Source organism: Papilio machaon, chromosome 3, assembly GCF_912999745.1.
Source record: "Papilio machaon chromosome 3, ilPapMach1.1, whole genome shotgun sequence".
NCBI classification, from domain to species: Eukaryota; Metazoa; Arthropoda; class Insecta; order Lepidoptera; family Papilionidae; genus Papilio; species Papilio machaon.
In genome coordinates this window covers 248,458-262,558 of record NC_059988.1, presented here as the reverse complement: position 1 = coordinate 262,558, position 14,101 = coordinate 248,458, and the positions used below count along the sequence as shown (strand labels likewise).

The window sequence follows — 14,101 nt, the reverse complement described above, 5'->3', positions numbered from 1 at the left end:
TACAAATGCGGCAGAGCAAAAGATGCAACCTAACACCACCTGTTCGATTTGCACGACGCCGGCAGTATTGCATGTATTACATCTCCTTGTGGCACTGCTCTGTGTGTATGTGTGTATAACAGTGGTTCCGAGCGAGTGGCGGCGGCGCCGGTCACGCCGCGCCTGCGCCGTGCCGCCGCCGTCACTGCGTCTTGCGAGATACGTTTCTAGACGTTATTGTTTCATACTGCCATTTTTATAGCGAAATTATGATTTTAAGGCAAGATGACCATATAAGTAAATAATTCCCTTGTAAAAGATGAATGGGCAATTCTTGGCGCCTAAAAGAGCAGTCTGCGATCCGTGACGTCAGCGACCCGCTAGAGGGAGGAAGGCACTGGAGTGTGTCGCGGCAACCCCCCGCGGCCCTACCCTGTCCCCTGTCAAGGGGGACAAACAGGTTGCACTTCCTACACCCGCCCGCTTTCACTGTTTCATTTTTGATTCATAACGCATTAAGTAAATTACTGTTTATCTTTCACTATTATTATAATCTATGTAACGCTGTGATCTCGTATAGTGTAGAAAAAAGATAAATATTTTGTTTACATTTACATAATTCTCTGCTGCAGAGTTAAAAGACAGTGTATTACGTTCTAAATTTCACCCATAACCATCTTTTATAGTAACTGCAGTTTGTTTATTTACAAACTTTCAGTGTCGAGTTGGAATAAACTATATTATGCCGCTGTACTGTTGATCAAGTCATCATAACACGTTGACAGCTGACAGCTCGAAACACGCAGCACGCGACAGCTATGTGGCCATGACCCTGATACGATGCACTCGATCACTGACCGACAATATATCGACAATACACAATAATTGTCTGTAATTACATATTGTTTACTCTAACACGGTAACCAGTACCTACGTTACACTTCTTAACAGAAATGTTTTATAACATGAAATACAATGACAAAAAACGACATAATACATGACAATAAATAAAACAAGTCAGACCAAATATAATAAATACCAAAAATGTTTTCCGCGTAGCAGTAACAGGAAAGGAGAATAACTACTAAAAGCACTCGTAAACTTTTAACTAAGCGACTACATAACTTTCTGATATTGTTTAGTAGTAGGTAATTTACTCGATAATTTCGCTGTAAGCAGCTCACAAGGGTAAGATAGCTAGAAGCTAAGATATGCTCTACATATATAAATGATTACGATGTCGTCTTGTGCCGTTTCCATGTATTATGTTACATATCGATCATGAATTTTGCCAGTTTATAATAGGTCTAAGTTAAATATATCCTTGACAAATTAACTTGAATGTAAAACACAACCTTTTTTTAAGATATAAGCTATTAACCTTACCTATAATATTAAATGTTTAATGATTTTCTTCCGCTCTAGCTTAATTTTTGTTGCTTTGATCTTATAGGTCCAACAGGTTTAAAAAACTACTTCTTTTTCGTAAAACAAATTACTATCACAAATTGAACAGGATAAACAGCGAACGTTTTTATGACTAAGAAATACAAAGCCTAAAGTTAAATCCGCTTTTAATAAAACGCCAAAAATAGTTAATTCAAATCCATTCCTCCGAGGAACCGCTTAATTGCAAATCGTATTTAGAAACTGTTTAGCTTTTCCACACAATTTTGTTTGAAGGCGTTTTCGGCGCCAAAAATTAGACAACTGACGGACACAACAGACAGATTAGCTTAGAATTTAACTTGTCACGAATTCTTGTAATTTACCCTAAAGTACTTTTTCTAACTGGAATTATTTTGGAACTTAGTCTCAAATGCCTAAATATAAAGATGTAGAGGTTATTGTCGTTTCCCTTGTATCGACCAGAACTGGATATTAAGAAAGCGACAATTTTTTCCATTTTATCGAACCCAACCTACGAGGTGACAATTTTACCGCCAAATATTATCGCTTTAATAATAAATTTAATATACTATGCTGCTTGTGTGTTGTTTTTTTACATGCGCGTTGTTTGTTTTTTTTTGTGACCACAGTTCTACAGTTTAGGCTAAATTGGTAACATAGACATCTGCTTGTTACGATAAAAGTTTTCGATATATACAACCTGATACGCACTTTAACTAGGTTATGCGGGCGTTTAAGTATATGTTGTACATTACTAATTAGATTATATATATTTATATACGAGTATTGAAGATATCAACGATACTTTTTAAAGTAATAACGAAAACGAAGACGTTACGGTCAGCGAGTAGCCACTGGCCATTGGTCAGACAATGTGCCAGAATGCGCAAAAAAATAATATTGTAACGTGCTCATAAACAATTTAAAGTTTTTATTCATCTTACATAACGATGTATAAAAACAATTCTGGTAGGTACAGGAACTACTAGTTTTACGTAGGTCTATAACTATCTGTCGAGTATAAAAATTTCAGGGTAAATGTACACCCAAACATTTTCCGCCTTCACAAACTTTTGATATAATACATATGTAACCCTTCTTTTGATGATAACTAAATCAAACATTTTACATTCACTTCAAAAATTAAATTTTATCTGTCTTACTTTAAAAATAAGGGGTAAACAGATATCTCTTATCGCTTACTTGTAATTTTAAGCACCTGTTCTTACAACTCACCTACAAGAAAAACATTGCGTAAAATCCACAACACATATATTCACTTAAAAACTGCAGACAAACAATTATAAACTTTTTTTAAATTAAAGGTTACGAGCGTACACAGTCACGGTCGTAATCGGATGGTCCCACGATGGTGTGTGTTACCGTCAGAGGCCCGGCTGTAACTGATGGTAACTGTCCGCTCCGCTGCGCGCCAACGGAGGGTGACCGGGGGTGGACGCAGGTCACTTACCGTTGGAATAGGGGCGAATGGGGATGGATGGTCAATGATTATCACTGGCGTGACTGTTACACCGTCGACAGTATTTTATTGTACTGATTTGTTTCTTTTTTTTATTATACTCAGTTAATTGAGGAGGTAAGGAACTTACAATATTGTTTCGAATTCAATTTCTATAAAATGTTAACATTAGTTACTTGTATTACATGCATAACACACTATCTTATAATTTTAAAATTAAAGGATACGATAAATATAGTAAGAAAATATATGACAGCATTTTGGTTCCAAAAAAATGTTTTTACGTACCAAAACAAAGAAAAATGAGAGAAAATACAAACAATTTAATAGTAAGCGTGTCATGAAATCGACGCTACTTGCCTAACTAATTAATACACCGCCCATTGCAATCTGTATTTTAAGCCATTACGATATTAGTGTATCAAGATTGCTAAGTGGGGAAAGAAAGAAGATCTGCCAATTGCAAGTCAAGCGCTTAACCACTGCGCCATCAACGGTTTCGCAGAAACGTATGAAATAATTGAAAAAATAATGTGCTTCTGCGTAATAATAATCAAATTTATGTATGATGGTATCACCCATAGTAACATATATCAAAACAATATTATTATCACGATAAAATAAAATAAAAACACTATAGTCACTCCGTGTACATACTGCTAAAACTATTAATTATCTGTAGTGTCATAAATATTCTGCCCGTCTATAGAGAACAGAGAAACGTCAATTGTTGAATGTGTCATTTGTGCTGTTGCATCTTTTTGTGTATTTTTTTCTTTAACCAAGAAAACTATTTAACTTTTTAATTTCTTTCATCGCAGTTATGAGTGTTTTACATTTCATCATGTACTCCTTTTTGAATTTGCTAGTAAAGCAATAATAAAGTTTGGGGATAAACATGGCCGAACTAAGTGCATTGAACTCCGGTAGTAGTGTAAATGATGAAGAGAATTCAAAGAGGAATGATTTCATAAAACAAGAAGTTGAGGTACCAGTTAAACGAGAACCTGTCGATTGTTTAGTGTGCGCGGACCGTAGTGCTGATGGTTTCGAGATACACAGTACGAAAACGGTGGTGTCCAACGTAACTCTTTACGAATTTCTGTGCAATCTATCTCAAGCCACTTTAACCAGTTGCGAAAATTATTCCAAATATGTGTGTAAGACTTGTTACGATCTTGTAAATGAGCTTGAACGCGCTGAAAAGGAGTATAAAAAGCTAAAAGACACTTTTGAAGCTATAATAAATAAAAATCCGTTGTTCGATTGTCGAACGTCGTCTTCCAACTTATGTACAGTGAAAAACGAAGTGTTTGAGAGTGTGTACGATGACTTATGTAAAACAGATAACGATTCCGAGGATGAGCCTTTAGCTCTCACTAAACACAAGCGACAGCGTAAAGTTGACAAGAGAAAAAAGAAATCTAGTGCTGAAGTTAAACGCAGAAAGAGACACAAAGTAAATAAAGACAGGTAATTTACATTGTTTTGTTTTTACATATAGAAAGAAATAATCTCTAATGGAATAGTTTCTCACTTATTTACAGTTGGGAGTGTAACATATGTGGGCTTGTTAGCCCCAGTGGTGGGACAGATGCGTTTCAGGCCCATATGTTGACTTCTCACGGTACAGAAGATGCAGAGATAAAGGATGTCAAAAAAGAAGACATACTTGATGAGTAATAAAACATTTTACACCATTTAATATTTAATTTACAAATTTATATAAAAAAAGGAATGAATACGGTAATCACTTACCATTAACATTATATCAAGAGGGTGATTTTAAATTTTGTAATCAATTTACATATTCAATAAGAAAACTCATAAATTTCAAAATATTTGTGTGCTTTTTTAATGCTTTTTTACAGTGCTTTTTTACATTTTGCCAAAATTTACATTTCCAATAAAATTATCAAATACTACTATGCCATTAAATTAACTTTGTGATTCAATTTATAGTTTTCAGAATTCGAATGACACATTGGAGTCAATTTTAAAAATTAAAAAGAATGAATTTCTTGACGATGATGATGATGACAGCGGGAACTATGAGCCGGAAACATTGAGCAATGGCAAGCATCGGAGAAACAAACTGCAGTCAAGTACGGGCCCAAAGAGAAGAAAAAAACGGGAGGAAAAGGTGTTGCACCCTTGTGATAGATGTGATGCTAAATATACCTCCTTGTGTGAGTATTATGTAACATTTGTGTATGTACTTGAATGTGACATATTTACTAAGCTGCTGTAAGTTTGTGTGTTGTGTGTGCAGTGAGGCTGGAGCAGCACAAGCTGAAGCATGAGGACTCCAAGCCGCCGTACATCTGCGAGGTGTGCGGCGCACACTATAAGCACAAGCGCGCCTGCGATATACACGTTGCACTACACAAAGGTTAATCAAGTATTCTGAATCAATGTCTACTGTCAGATTACACTACAACTCCTGTACACAAATATATTACACTAGTTTTCAGATATCTCAGTGGTGCTTAAATACTTGCGAGTCGTTGTTTAGAATACAGTGTTAGGTGTAGTAAGATGTAACGGGATGTGAGGGAAGGGTACAGCGCATTGTGCTGTCATCTTGAGCTATCAAGATATTTGAATAGAATTATACACTCATACAATTTGGAAAAAATAAAATAACATTTGTCATCATTCTTATATCTTCATTTTGTCTTCTATTTGATCTCTCATTATCATATCATCAGACAATTGTAGTACAGTACTAAAATCAAAGTTTTTGACATTCTTTTTTATTTTAAGTCATTTTTGTCTCGACCAGATATACTTATTATTGTGAAAAATATTTTAATATGTAATATAAATGACTTACACATTGTACTTTTATTCAGGTATAAGTGATTGGAAATGTGAAGAGTGCAATAAACTGTTCCCCTCAAAGGGTGCGTTGCAGAGACACAACAACATACACACCGGGAAACTCAACTATCAGGTAACAAACTGTGAAATATTTAAATATTTATGTTTGATAAAAGATTCTTAGATAATCAATAACATTGTGTGCGGTCATGTTTGTGTGTATGTGTGTGCAGTGCGACCTGTGCGGCAAGTCCTTCATACACACTTCGTCGTTCAAGATGCACAAGTTGTCACACTCGGGCGTGAAGTCTCACGCGTGTGACGTGTGCGGTCTCGCGCTCATGACGCGCTCGCATCTCAAGCGTCACAAGCGCATCCACAGCGGCGAGAAGCGCCACGAGTGCTCCGTCTGCGGCAAGCGCTTCTCCGAGCGATACAACCTCGTGGCCCACAGCAAGTCCCACGACTCCGCCGCCGGCTGTCCTCCCCCCGCCGCCCCGCGCACCCGCATCTTCCGCTGCAACTTCTGCCACGAGCGCTTCGACAGGAAGTCAGTCTCCGCCTCCGCTCTGTTTGTCTCCCCGCCCGCTGCCCGGGACTAATGTCTGCTCCTGCGCAGGTACATGCTGGAGCGCCACTGCACCATGGCGCACGGCCGCGCCCTCGAGCGCCCTCCGCCCACACCGCGCAACACCATGAGCAAGCTGCTCAAGGCGCAGGCCGCCGCGCGCCGCTCGCACGGTGCGTACACCCCTCGCCTCGCCACGACCCCCCCCCCCCCACACTCCCCCACACTCGCCCCACACTGCCCGACACCCGCGGTAACTGCTACTTCACCTTGCAGAACCCGACTCCAAAGAGGAGCAGAGTCCCGAGTCGCGCGCCTCGCCGCCCGTCGCGCAGAAACTCCTCGCGCAGCTCAGTGAGTGCACTACATCATACATACATTCACCTTTGGACCTCCGCGAGTACATTACAACCAAATTAACTATAACAAATGTTCTGTAACATGTGAGCAGCGTCTGCGGGCTCCGTCTCCGCCTCCGTGTCCGCTTGGGGCACGCAATTCGCGCCGCGCGCCTTCCACTGACGCCTTTTGCCGCGCCTTGCCGGCTCCTGCCGCGCCCTGCCGGCTCCTGCCGCGCCCTGCCGGCTCCTGCCGCGCCCTGCCGGCTCCTGCCGCGCCCTGCCGGCTCCTGCCGCGCTCTGCCAGCTCCTGCCGCGCCCTGCCGGCTCCTGCCGCGCCCTGCCGGCTCCTGCCGCGCCCTGCCGGCTCCTGCCGCGCCTCGCCACCGCCGCGTCACACTACCTCACACAAACTGCACTCTAGGAAACGCCCCAGAGGGTAGAGGCATATAAAAGTCTGCAAATTTCTTCCAATATTTTACTTGTCTTCGATATCCAACTCATAGTTATTATTATTTTGATGAAATAATGTGTTTTCTCTCCAAATATACCAATTTATTTATACTTTAGTCTCAATGAAATCATTTTATACATATTTATTTATTTTAAACCTTTTTTAGAATGATGAAAGACTGTAATTTTATTTATCATTCTTTTTTTATTTTATAAAACATATAACAACTACAAAAAAACTTTAGAAAATGACAGTGAACATGGTCCAGGCCGTATCATTTAACTGTCATCATTATATCTTCTAGTTACAGATATCGATTGATTTGTAAATATGTATTAAATGGCATTTAATACAAACCACAGTTAATCTTATGAAAAACTAACAATGTGGCAGATAGGACATTATTCAATAACTAGGCTAGTAATAGTGAAAGCTGATAGTCCAGTCGCGTGGCAGCAATATGTACTGCAGCATGACTGTAAGTGCAGCATAACTGTAGGTGCAACATGACTGTAAGTGCAGCATAACTGTAGGTGCAGCATGACTGTAAGTGCAGCATAACTGTAGGTGCAACATGACTGTAAGTGCAGCATGACTGCAGGTGCAGCATGACTGTAGGTGCAGCATGATTGTATGTGCGGCATGACTGTAAGTGCAGCATGACTGTATGTGCGGCATGACTGCATATGCAGCATATCTGTAAGTGCAGCACGACTGTAGGTGCAGCAAGACTGCAACTGCAGTGCAGCAAGGTGTGCAGTTGCAGTGTAGCGATGTCTGCGGTGCTCAGACCGTGGACATTAAATTTGCAATATTGTATATAGTTAGTGCGTATGTTAGTTTGTATTGTAAAGATCTACATTGAGAATTATATTTTTGTACGTGTGTTGTGTACGCGATGTACACTTTATTACATATGTATAAATGCTATCTTGTTTTAAACTCTATGTACATTGTTAAGTAATATACGGATATACAGAAAGTTTGTTTCATTTTAAATGTGTACTTGATTGTAGTGAATTATACGATTGAACAAAAATACCGTAATCTTCGTCTACTCTACTACAACTCTACATCGTCCGAAACTACTGAACCGATATGAAATGTTTTGGAAGCTACATTGTCTTCGGGTAACATATTAGGTATATATGTTTCATACTAGATTTTTTTTAATTCCACGAGAACGCATTCCCACAGGTAACTGCTATTTGAAATATTTTATCTTCGCTTGCTCCTTGAAAAACAGGTTAGCTTTTATAATATCTTGTAAAAATAATTGAATCAAACCTGCGCTCCTTTCGCAGGCACGACAAAGCTATAAATACGCGATCGCAATTTTTGTAAACGGCGCGAGATAGCCGCGGTCAGGGTAAGGACGAATGCAGTGACGTGATAATGATAATCTAGACAGTCGTCGACCGCCGCGCCACCGGGACACAACATGTTCAAAATAACAGCGGCAACCGTTTAAAAATAAAGTTATTTGCATTAATTAAAAATCCTAAAGGCCTTCAAACGGCCAAAGCGGTTTGCTTAGCAACTGTTCAAAATTTTTTATATTGTGTGGGGAAGTGAAGTGTTAGTGGACAAATGGAAGTTGTGACCGCAGCCTCGGAGGTGGTAATCCGGGACGCCGAGAGAGAGGACATGCTGGAGGTAGACAAGATGATAAAGGTACCTAAAATTATTATGGAAACCTTGAAGTTTGTGTTTTGTCGAAGTCGAAACGTTTAGGTAGAACTTGAAATGTTTGCATTGAATAGTAACATTGTCACTGAATAACATAGACCGGTAAAATTTTTATGCTAGCTTTTGCTCGCTCGTGAATTAAAGGAAACATATAAAGGAGCTTATGTCTTCTTCCAGACTATGTTCTAAAACTGTGCCAAATTTCATCAAGATCCGTTGAGCCGTTCCGGAGATACCTTCAAACAACAGCAACAAGTAAGATTTTTTGTAAAAATATCCACCCTTGTAAATTTTCTGATTTATATATTCCAGAAATAAATATAAATACTACCCACAAGTACAGAGATGTCACTAACAAAATATGGGCGTAGATATGATATAAATATATTTTTTTAAATTCAATTCTAAATACAATTAAAGACGTAGGACTATGTGGCTAGCTTAGGAGCGGCAAACTGATGTAAAAATAATTATATTAATTCTTTGATTTTAAATTTATGGTGAATAATTAATATTAAATTTTTTACATTAGGAACTGGCAGTTTATGAGAAATTGACCGATGACGCGCGACTGAACGCTGCAGGTAACAAATTCACACAACCGGTTACACGATGATAATACTGTCGCAAAACACCTTTATATATAAAAGAAATATATGTCTATCAATGTTTATATTATTTTTTGTTAGTTATTTTACCTTTTTGTGTCGTTCCAACTTATAACTTTAAAAAGTCGGACAACTAGTATTATCTTAAACTGGGCATGTCTACCAAATAAGTGATAAGGTTAACGTAATGCAGACCTAGTGCGAGACGGGTTCGACTCCCCGGCGGCGTTCGGGTGCAAAGTGCTGGAGGTGCGGAGTGAGCCGCCAGTGCTGGCGGGCTACGCGCTGTACTACCGCACCTACTCCACCTGCGTGGGCCGCGGCCTCATGCTGGAGGACCTCTACGTTCGCGAGCGCTGGCGCCGTCGGGGCTTCGGCCGGCGACTCTTCGGTGCTATCGCTGCGGTAATCAATCTTCTGTCTTTAATCCTATTATGCATGTGACATTATCAATTACGTACGTTTATGAAAACGTTTATTTAATCATCAACATATCCTTAACTGGTTGAGTTGCTCGTAATGAAGGTATCCCGCGTGTATCAGGAGGCGGTGTCTCTTGGCTGTGCGCGGCTGGAGCTGCACGTGCTGAGCTGGAACCCGGCGCGCGCGTTCTATGAGGCGCGCGGGGCCGTGGACCTGAGCGACGCCGACTGGCGCTACTATCGCCTGGATACGGAACAACTGCGCCGCGCCGCGCTACTCCACACATAGTGATAACGCCGCTCTTACTGTACTTAAAAATGTGGTGCTTACCTGTTAAGTTAGCTTAAGTTGTGCTTTTCATTGTGTCTAAAAGTTCAACGAGGTAATTTTATATGAAATTATATCTTTATACAATACAGAGATTTTTTTAATAATGTATGCGAAATGTCCAGCGCGACGTGACTGCGAATATAGCCTGTTGATTCACTCACCCTGAAGTAGGACCGAAGTACGAGTGAAGCCGTGATATTTACCTATAGTGTGTCTGGGGATCATTAGTTTAACAATTAATTTGACGATTCACTAGAGATGGGTTGAGAAAATCGGTTATGAATCTTTTCGATTTTGGATGGTTATTCTTTTAGAACTTGCAATCGAAAAATACCTGATTTTTTTTTAATTACAATATAAATAAAATAGTTTCTGTCTATTCCTTCTTCATTATTCAAAACTACACAAAGTAAAACATCAAACCAAAATTTGAGGTGTTACAAACAAGAAAGAATTGTATTTAATGTTTTTGGTTAATCGTGCAATAAATAGTCTAATCAATACATAGTATAAAACAAAGTCGCTTTCACTGTATGTCCGTATGTATGCTTAGATCTTTAAAACTACGCAACGGATTTTGACGCGGTTTTTTTTAATAGATAGAGTGATTCTTAAGGAAGGTTTGTATTAGTGATGCAACGGAAGTGTCTTAGCGGAACCAGAAACGGAAACAGATGTCAAAAAATTTTTTTAGCAGAAACGGAAACGGAAGCGGATGCGGAAACAGAAGTGTAAATAATATGAAAAAAAAACATTTACAAATATTTTTTTTTCTAAAAACAGTTTGTATTCGTTTTTAATTTATTAAGGCATTGAATATCGGTGTCCTTTAGCCTTCAATGTATGTATTTTTACTGTGCTGCAATCAGTTAAAATACGTGTTGACAAACGGAGGCTTTTAAATATTAAAACTTAAAAATAAAAACATTATTAAATAATAAAATTCACCGTAAAAAGTTTTGGCTCCCAGCTGTTACCTTTTTTATTTTGTAAACAGTGAATGTGTTAAGTATGAAATACACCAAATCTACATTAGAAAAAGATATCATTATTAGTCGTCGGTGGCTCGTGGCACTTGACTTGCAATCTGCAGGTCCTGGGTTCGTATCCCGCCATGTACCAATGTGTTTTTCGATTGTGTGATATAGTGTATCGTGAGTGTCGGATAAATGTATATATGTAATATACATTTATCCGACATTCTTACGGTGAAGGAAACCATAGTGATGCTGCCTGCACATATCTGAGAAAAAATTCAATTATATGTGTGAAGTCAACCCGCTCTGGGCCTGTGTGGTTGACTATGGCCTAGTAACCCCTAATTTGGGGTAGGCTCCGAGCCCCTCGGTGGGGACGTATAGTGAGCTGATGATAATAATGATGATGATATATTACATGGTTATCACTTATTCAAAAGTACATTTAATAACTCGTAAGTATGAAATAGTCACATTTTGCCAGTTGTCAAATTTTATATGAACAACAACTAGACAGTTAACTCCAGCAAGAGAAACTGATTGTTTCAAACAGCAGCAGAAAATATTACGCGCTTAAATTCGAAAAAGTACGTAAACAAACAAATGCGACAAGTGCCGAAAGGCCGCACACGGACTGCGCGTCTCGCGCTGCGCATTTGGATCTCTCAGCCGTCGTAAAGTTCCGTTTTATCTCCGTTATAAAAGTTGCGGAAACAGAAGCAGAAACGGATGTTGAAAAGCATGCGGAACTTCCGCACTTGCGGAAACGGAAACAGACATCCGTTGCATCACTAGTTTGTATGTATAATAAATGCATAATATAGTAGAGAAACACTGATAAATTTAAAGTTTTCTAATGTGATGTCGTAAATAAGCACGTTTTTTTGCGCTTATATTGCAAACGCTGGCTGAACCCTACGAGATAGACCAAAATAATGTACTACAGTATTGTTCACCTTAAAAAGTTCAACAAAAAAGTCCGCGATGGTATATGTCTATCTCTTAGGGATAACCCAGCATAACCATTTTTATTCTTTTACGAAGTGATTTTAAACAATACAGCATTAATCCTTATCCATTTAAGTACCTTAAATAAATTGTGCATTTATTCTGTAGTAGGTATATTTTGCATTGCACCCGTGCGAAGCCGGGGCGGGTCTCTAGTAAATGTAATAAATTAAACACGTAAAAATACCCAAATTAAAGTACTTATTTGTTGGATTAATTTTTTTCAAGACCGATTCTCGATAGTTCATAGTTGTATATACCGATACTACGACAACCGTCCATTAAGGATATAACATTAATCTTCATGCAAAATTAACTGCATACTTTAGAGAACCAACATTTTTAAACTGACATCATATTGTCAATTATGATTGACAATTGTTTGTCATTAGTGGTTAAATGCCACTGTCAAAGTAAAACTTCAAAGTTTTGAATAATTTTGATACTGATAAATAAAATAATAATTTCATATTTAAAAGCTTATATTAAACAATAATGTGTGAAAAATTCAAAGATGGAGAATTACTTATACGCGATGCCACTGAGCACGATATGCCTGCGGTAATCGATATGATTCAGGTAAAGAGTTTTTATATTAACGATAACTGTTGATAAGTTCTTCTCCATATATCAATATTTTATATCTCACTTAGCTACATGTTTTATTTTATCTGATTAACTTTCTTGAACAGCAAAATTTCAATGGGTCCTATATATAAGGGCCAAAGTAACAAATTGGTAATTTTACTTTTTTCTGTTAAAAGCTACCTCTTAGTTCAAATAACAACATGCACTGAACAAAATACACATTTACAGGTGTAAATTTTTTTTTCTGAAGTATAAGGACCTATGTGGCCTATTTTACTATATGGTTGAAGCTTTGAGAGTCCCCTGAAAAGTCGTCAATTTGCACATTGACCTTTTTTCGTAGGAGCCATCGATTTCTTAATTTTCTTCAGAGTTTGGTCTGAACCAAGGTTACTACACATGATATCTATTATAAGTTTTTCAAGTAAAACTTTACAGTAGGGAAGTATTACCTATTTTATTATTCTATAAATGATTTTAGGAGCTAGCTGAGTTTGAAAAGATGCCCAATGGTCCAAAACTGACTGTTGCAGGTATGTTTGCAGACAACCACATATTTTAAAATTTCCTGAAGACTGTAATGTATAAAATAATAAGTAAGTTTTTAGATCTCAAACGTGATGGATTTGAACTTCAACCGCCGGCCTTCAAGTGCAAGGTAGCTGAGATACAGTCCCCGTGTGAAGTAATAGGCTACGCTTTGTATTTCCCTACATACTCCACATGGGAAGGCAAGGCTGTCATGCTGGAAGATCTCTATGTTTGCCAGAAGTACCGCCGGCGTGGTGTGGGCAATGCACTCTTCACTGCCACTGTATTGGTAAATAATACTAGTTTTTGATAAGAAAATAAGCAGTTTGATAGTTCAAAATATTAAGAATTCAGTAAATTATTTATTGTAAAACAATTTAGTTGATTTACTGCACTTATACAATAAAAATATGCTGAGTTTTCATACTTAAATGTACTAAGGATTTGAAGAAAAGTTACAATAAGTGTGTGAACTTTATACCTTTGTGAATATAAGTGATGAGTTGTGAAATCGTTCCAGGAAGCTGTAAAGATGGGCTGCAATCGGGTAGATTTCCATGTGCTAGCGTGGAATCAAGCTCGCAAGTTCTATGAGTCAATTGGTGCAAAGAATCTAACAGAAAGTGAGCAGTGGTGTTACTATCGTCTGTCCGGGGATGCCCTCGCATTGGCCGCCAGTAAAACAAAGCTGCACAGTGCTTAGATATGTATTTTATATTACTACATAACTTTGTACAAATTCCTATTACATAACTAGAGAGACAACAAAGATTCAACATACAATTAACTTTCGTAAAATTGTCAACGGTTTGTGAACATATTGAAATAAGAGAATATATATATGTATAGCTTATAAAGCCAAATATAAAATATGTATATTTAAATTATAGAACAT

At 38.2% G+C, this 14,101-nt stretch overlaps 3 protein-coding genes across 4 annotated transcripts; all 3 read left to right on the top strand.

Annotated features, from left to right (window-relative positions):
• Positions 1–3,599: 3,599 nt before the first annotated feature.
• On the top strand, positions 3,600–6,789 carry LOC106716284 (zinc finger protein 729). The gene is made up of 9 exons (XM_014509772.2): positions 3,600–4,342; positions 4,417–4,548; positions 4,832–5,058; positions 5,142–5,261; positions 5,725–5,825; positions 5,926–6,242; positions 6,312–6,433; positions 6,537–6,614; positions 6,712–6,789. The coding sequence occupies exons 1-9, from the start codon at positions 3,768–3,770 to the stop codon at positions 6,780–6,782; spliced, it is 1,743 nt and encodes a 580-aa protein (XP_014365258.1). The 5' UTR covers positions 3,600–3,767; the 3' UTR covers positions 6,783–6,789.
• Positions 6,790–8,266: 1,477 nt separating this feature from the next.
• On the top strand, positions 8,267–10,149 carry LOC106716292 (thialysine N-epsilon-acetyltransferase). Its single transcript, XM_014509784.2, has 4 exons — positions 8,267–8,726; positions 9,274–9,325; positions 9,543–9,754; positions 9,893–10,149. The coding sequence occupies exons 1-4, from the start codon at positions 8,643–8,645 to the stop codon at positions 10,058–10,060; spliced, it is 516 nt and encodes a 171-aa protein (XP_014365270.1). The 5' UTR covers positions 8,267–8,642; the 3' UTR covers positions 10,061–10,149.
• Positions 10,150–12,540: 2,391 nt separating this feature from the next.
• LOC106716293 (thialysine N-epsilon-acetyltransferase) lies at positions 12,541–14,032 on the top strand. 2 transcript variants are annotated; one of them, XM_014509786.2, is made up of 4 exons: positions 12,541–12,666; positions 13,157–13,208; positions 13,284–13,495; positions 13,727–14,032. In XM_014509786.2, exons 1-4 carry the CDS (start codon positions 12,583–12,585, stop codon positions 13,907–13,909), a joined length of 531 nt encoding a protein of 176 aa, XP_014365272.2. In that variant the 5' UTR covers positions 12,541–12,582; the 3' UTR covers positions 13,910–14,032. The 2 variants fall into 2 exon arrangements, with proteins under 2 accessions (XP_014365272.2, XP_014365273.2); XM_014509787.2 differs by lacking the exon at positions 13,157–13,208 and having other exon boundaries at positions 13,277–13,495.
• Positions 14,033–14,101: the final 69 nt, after the last annotated feature.

Excerpts from the sequence above, each read along its gene's own strand:
- LOC106716284 (XM_014509772.2), top strand. The coding sequence starts at position 3,768 with ATGGCCGAACTAAGTGCATTGAACTCCGGTAGTAGTGTAAATGATGAA. Across the intron at positions 5,059-5,141 it reads TGCTAAATATACCTCCTTGT|TGAGGCTGGAGCAGCACAAG; the intron begins GTGAGTATTATG and ends TTGTGTGTGCAG. Across the intron at positions 5,262-5,724 it reads ACACGTTGCACTACACAAAG|GTATAAGTGATTGGAAATGT; the intron begins GTTAATCAAGTA and ends ACTTTTATTCAG.
- LOC106716292 (XM_014509784.2), top strand. The coding sequence starts at position 8,643 with ATGGAAGTTGTGACCGCAGCCTCGGAGGTGGTAATCCGGGACGCCGAG. Across the intron at positions 8,727-9,273 it reads AGGTAGACAAGATGATAAAG|GAACTGGCAGTTTATGAGAA; the intron begins GTACCTAAAATT and ends TTTTTACATTAG. Across the intron at positions 9,755-9,892 it reads TCTTCGGTGCTATCGCTGCG|GAGGCGGTGTCTCTTGGCTG; the intron begins GTAATCAATCTT and ends CGCGTGTATCAG.
- LOC106716293 (XM_014509786.2), top strand. The coding sequence starts at position 12,583 with ATGTGTGAAAAATTCAAAGATGGAGAATTACTTATACGCGATGCCACT. Across the intron at positions 13,209-13,283 it reads TCCAAAACTGACTGTTGCAG|ATCTCAAACGTGATGGATTT; the intron begins GTATGTTTGCAG and ends GTAAGTTTTTAG. Across the intron at positions 13,496-13,726 it reads TCTTCACTGCCACTGTATTG|GAAGCTGTAAAGATGGGCTG; the intron begins GTAAATAATACT and ends AAATCGTTCCAG.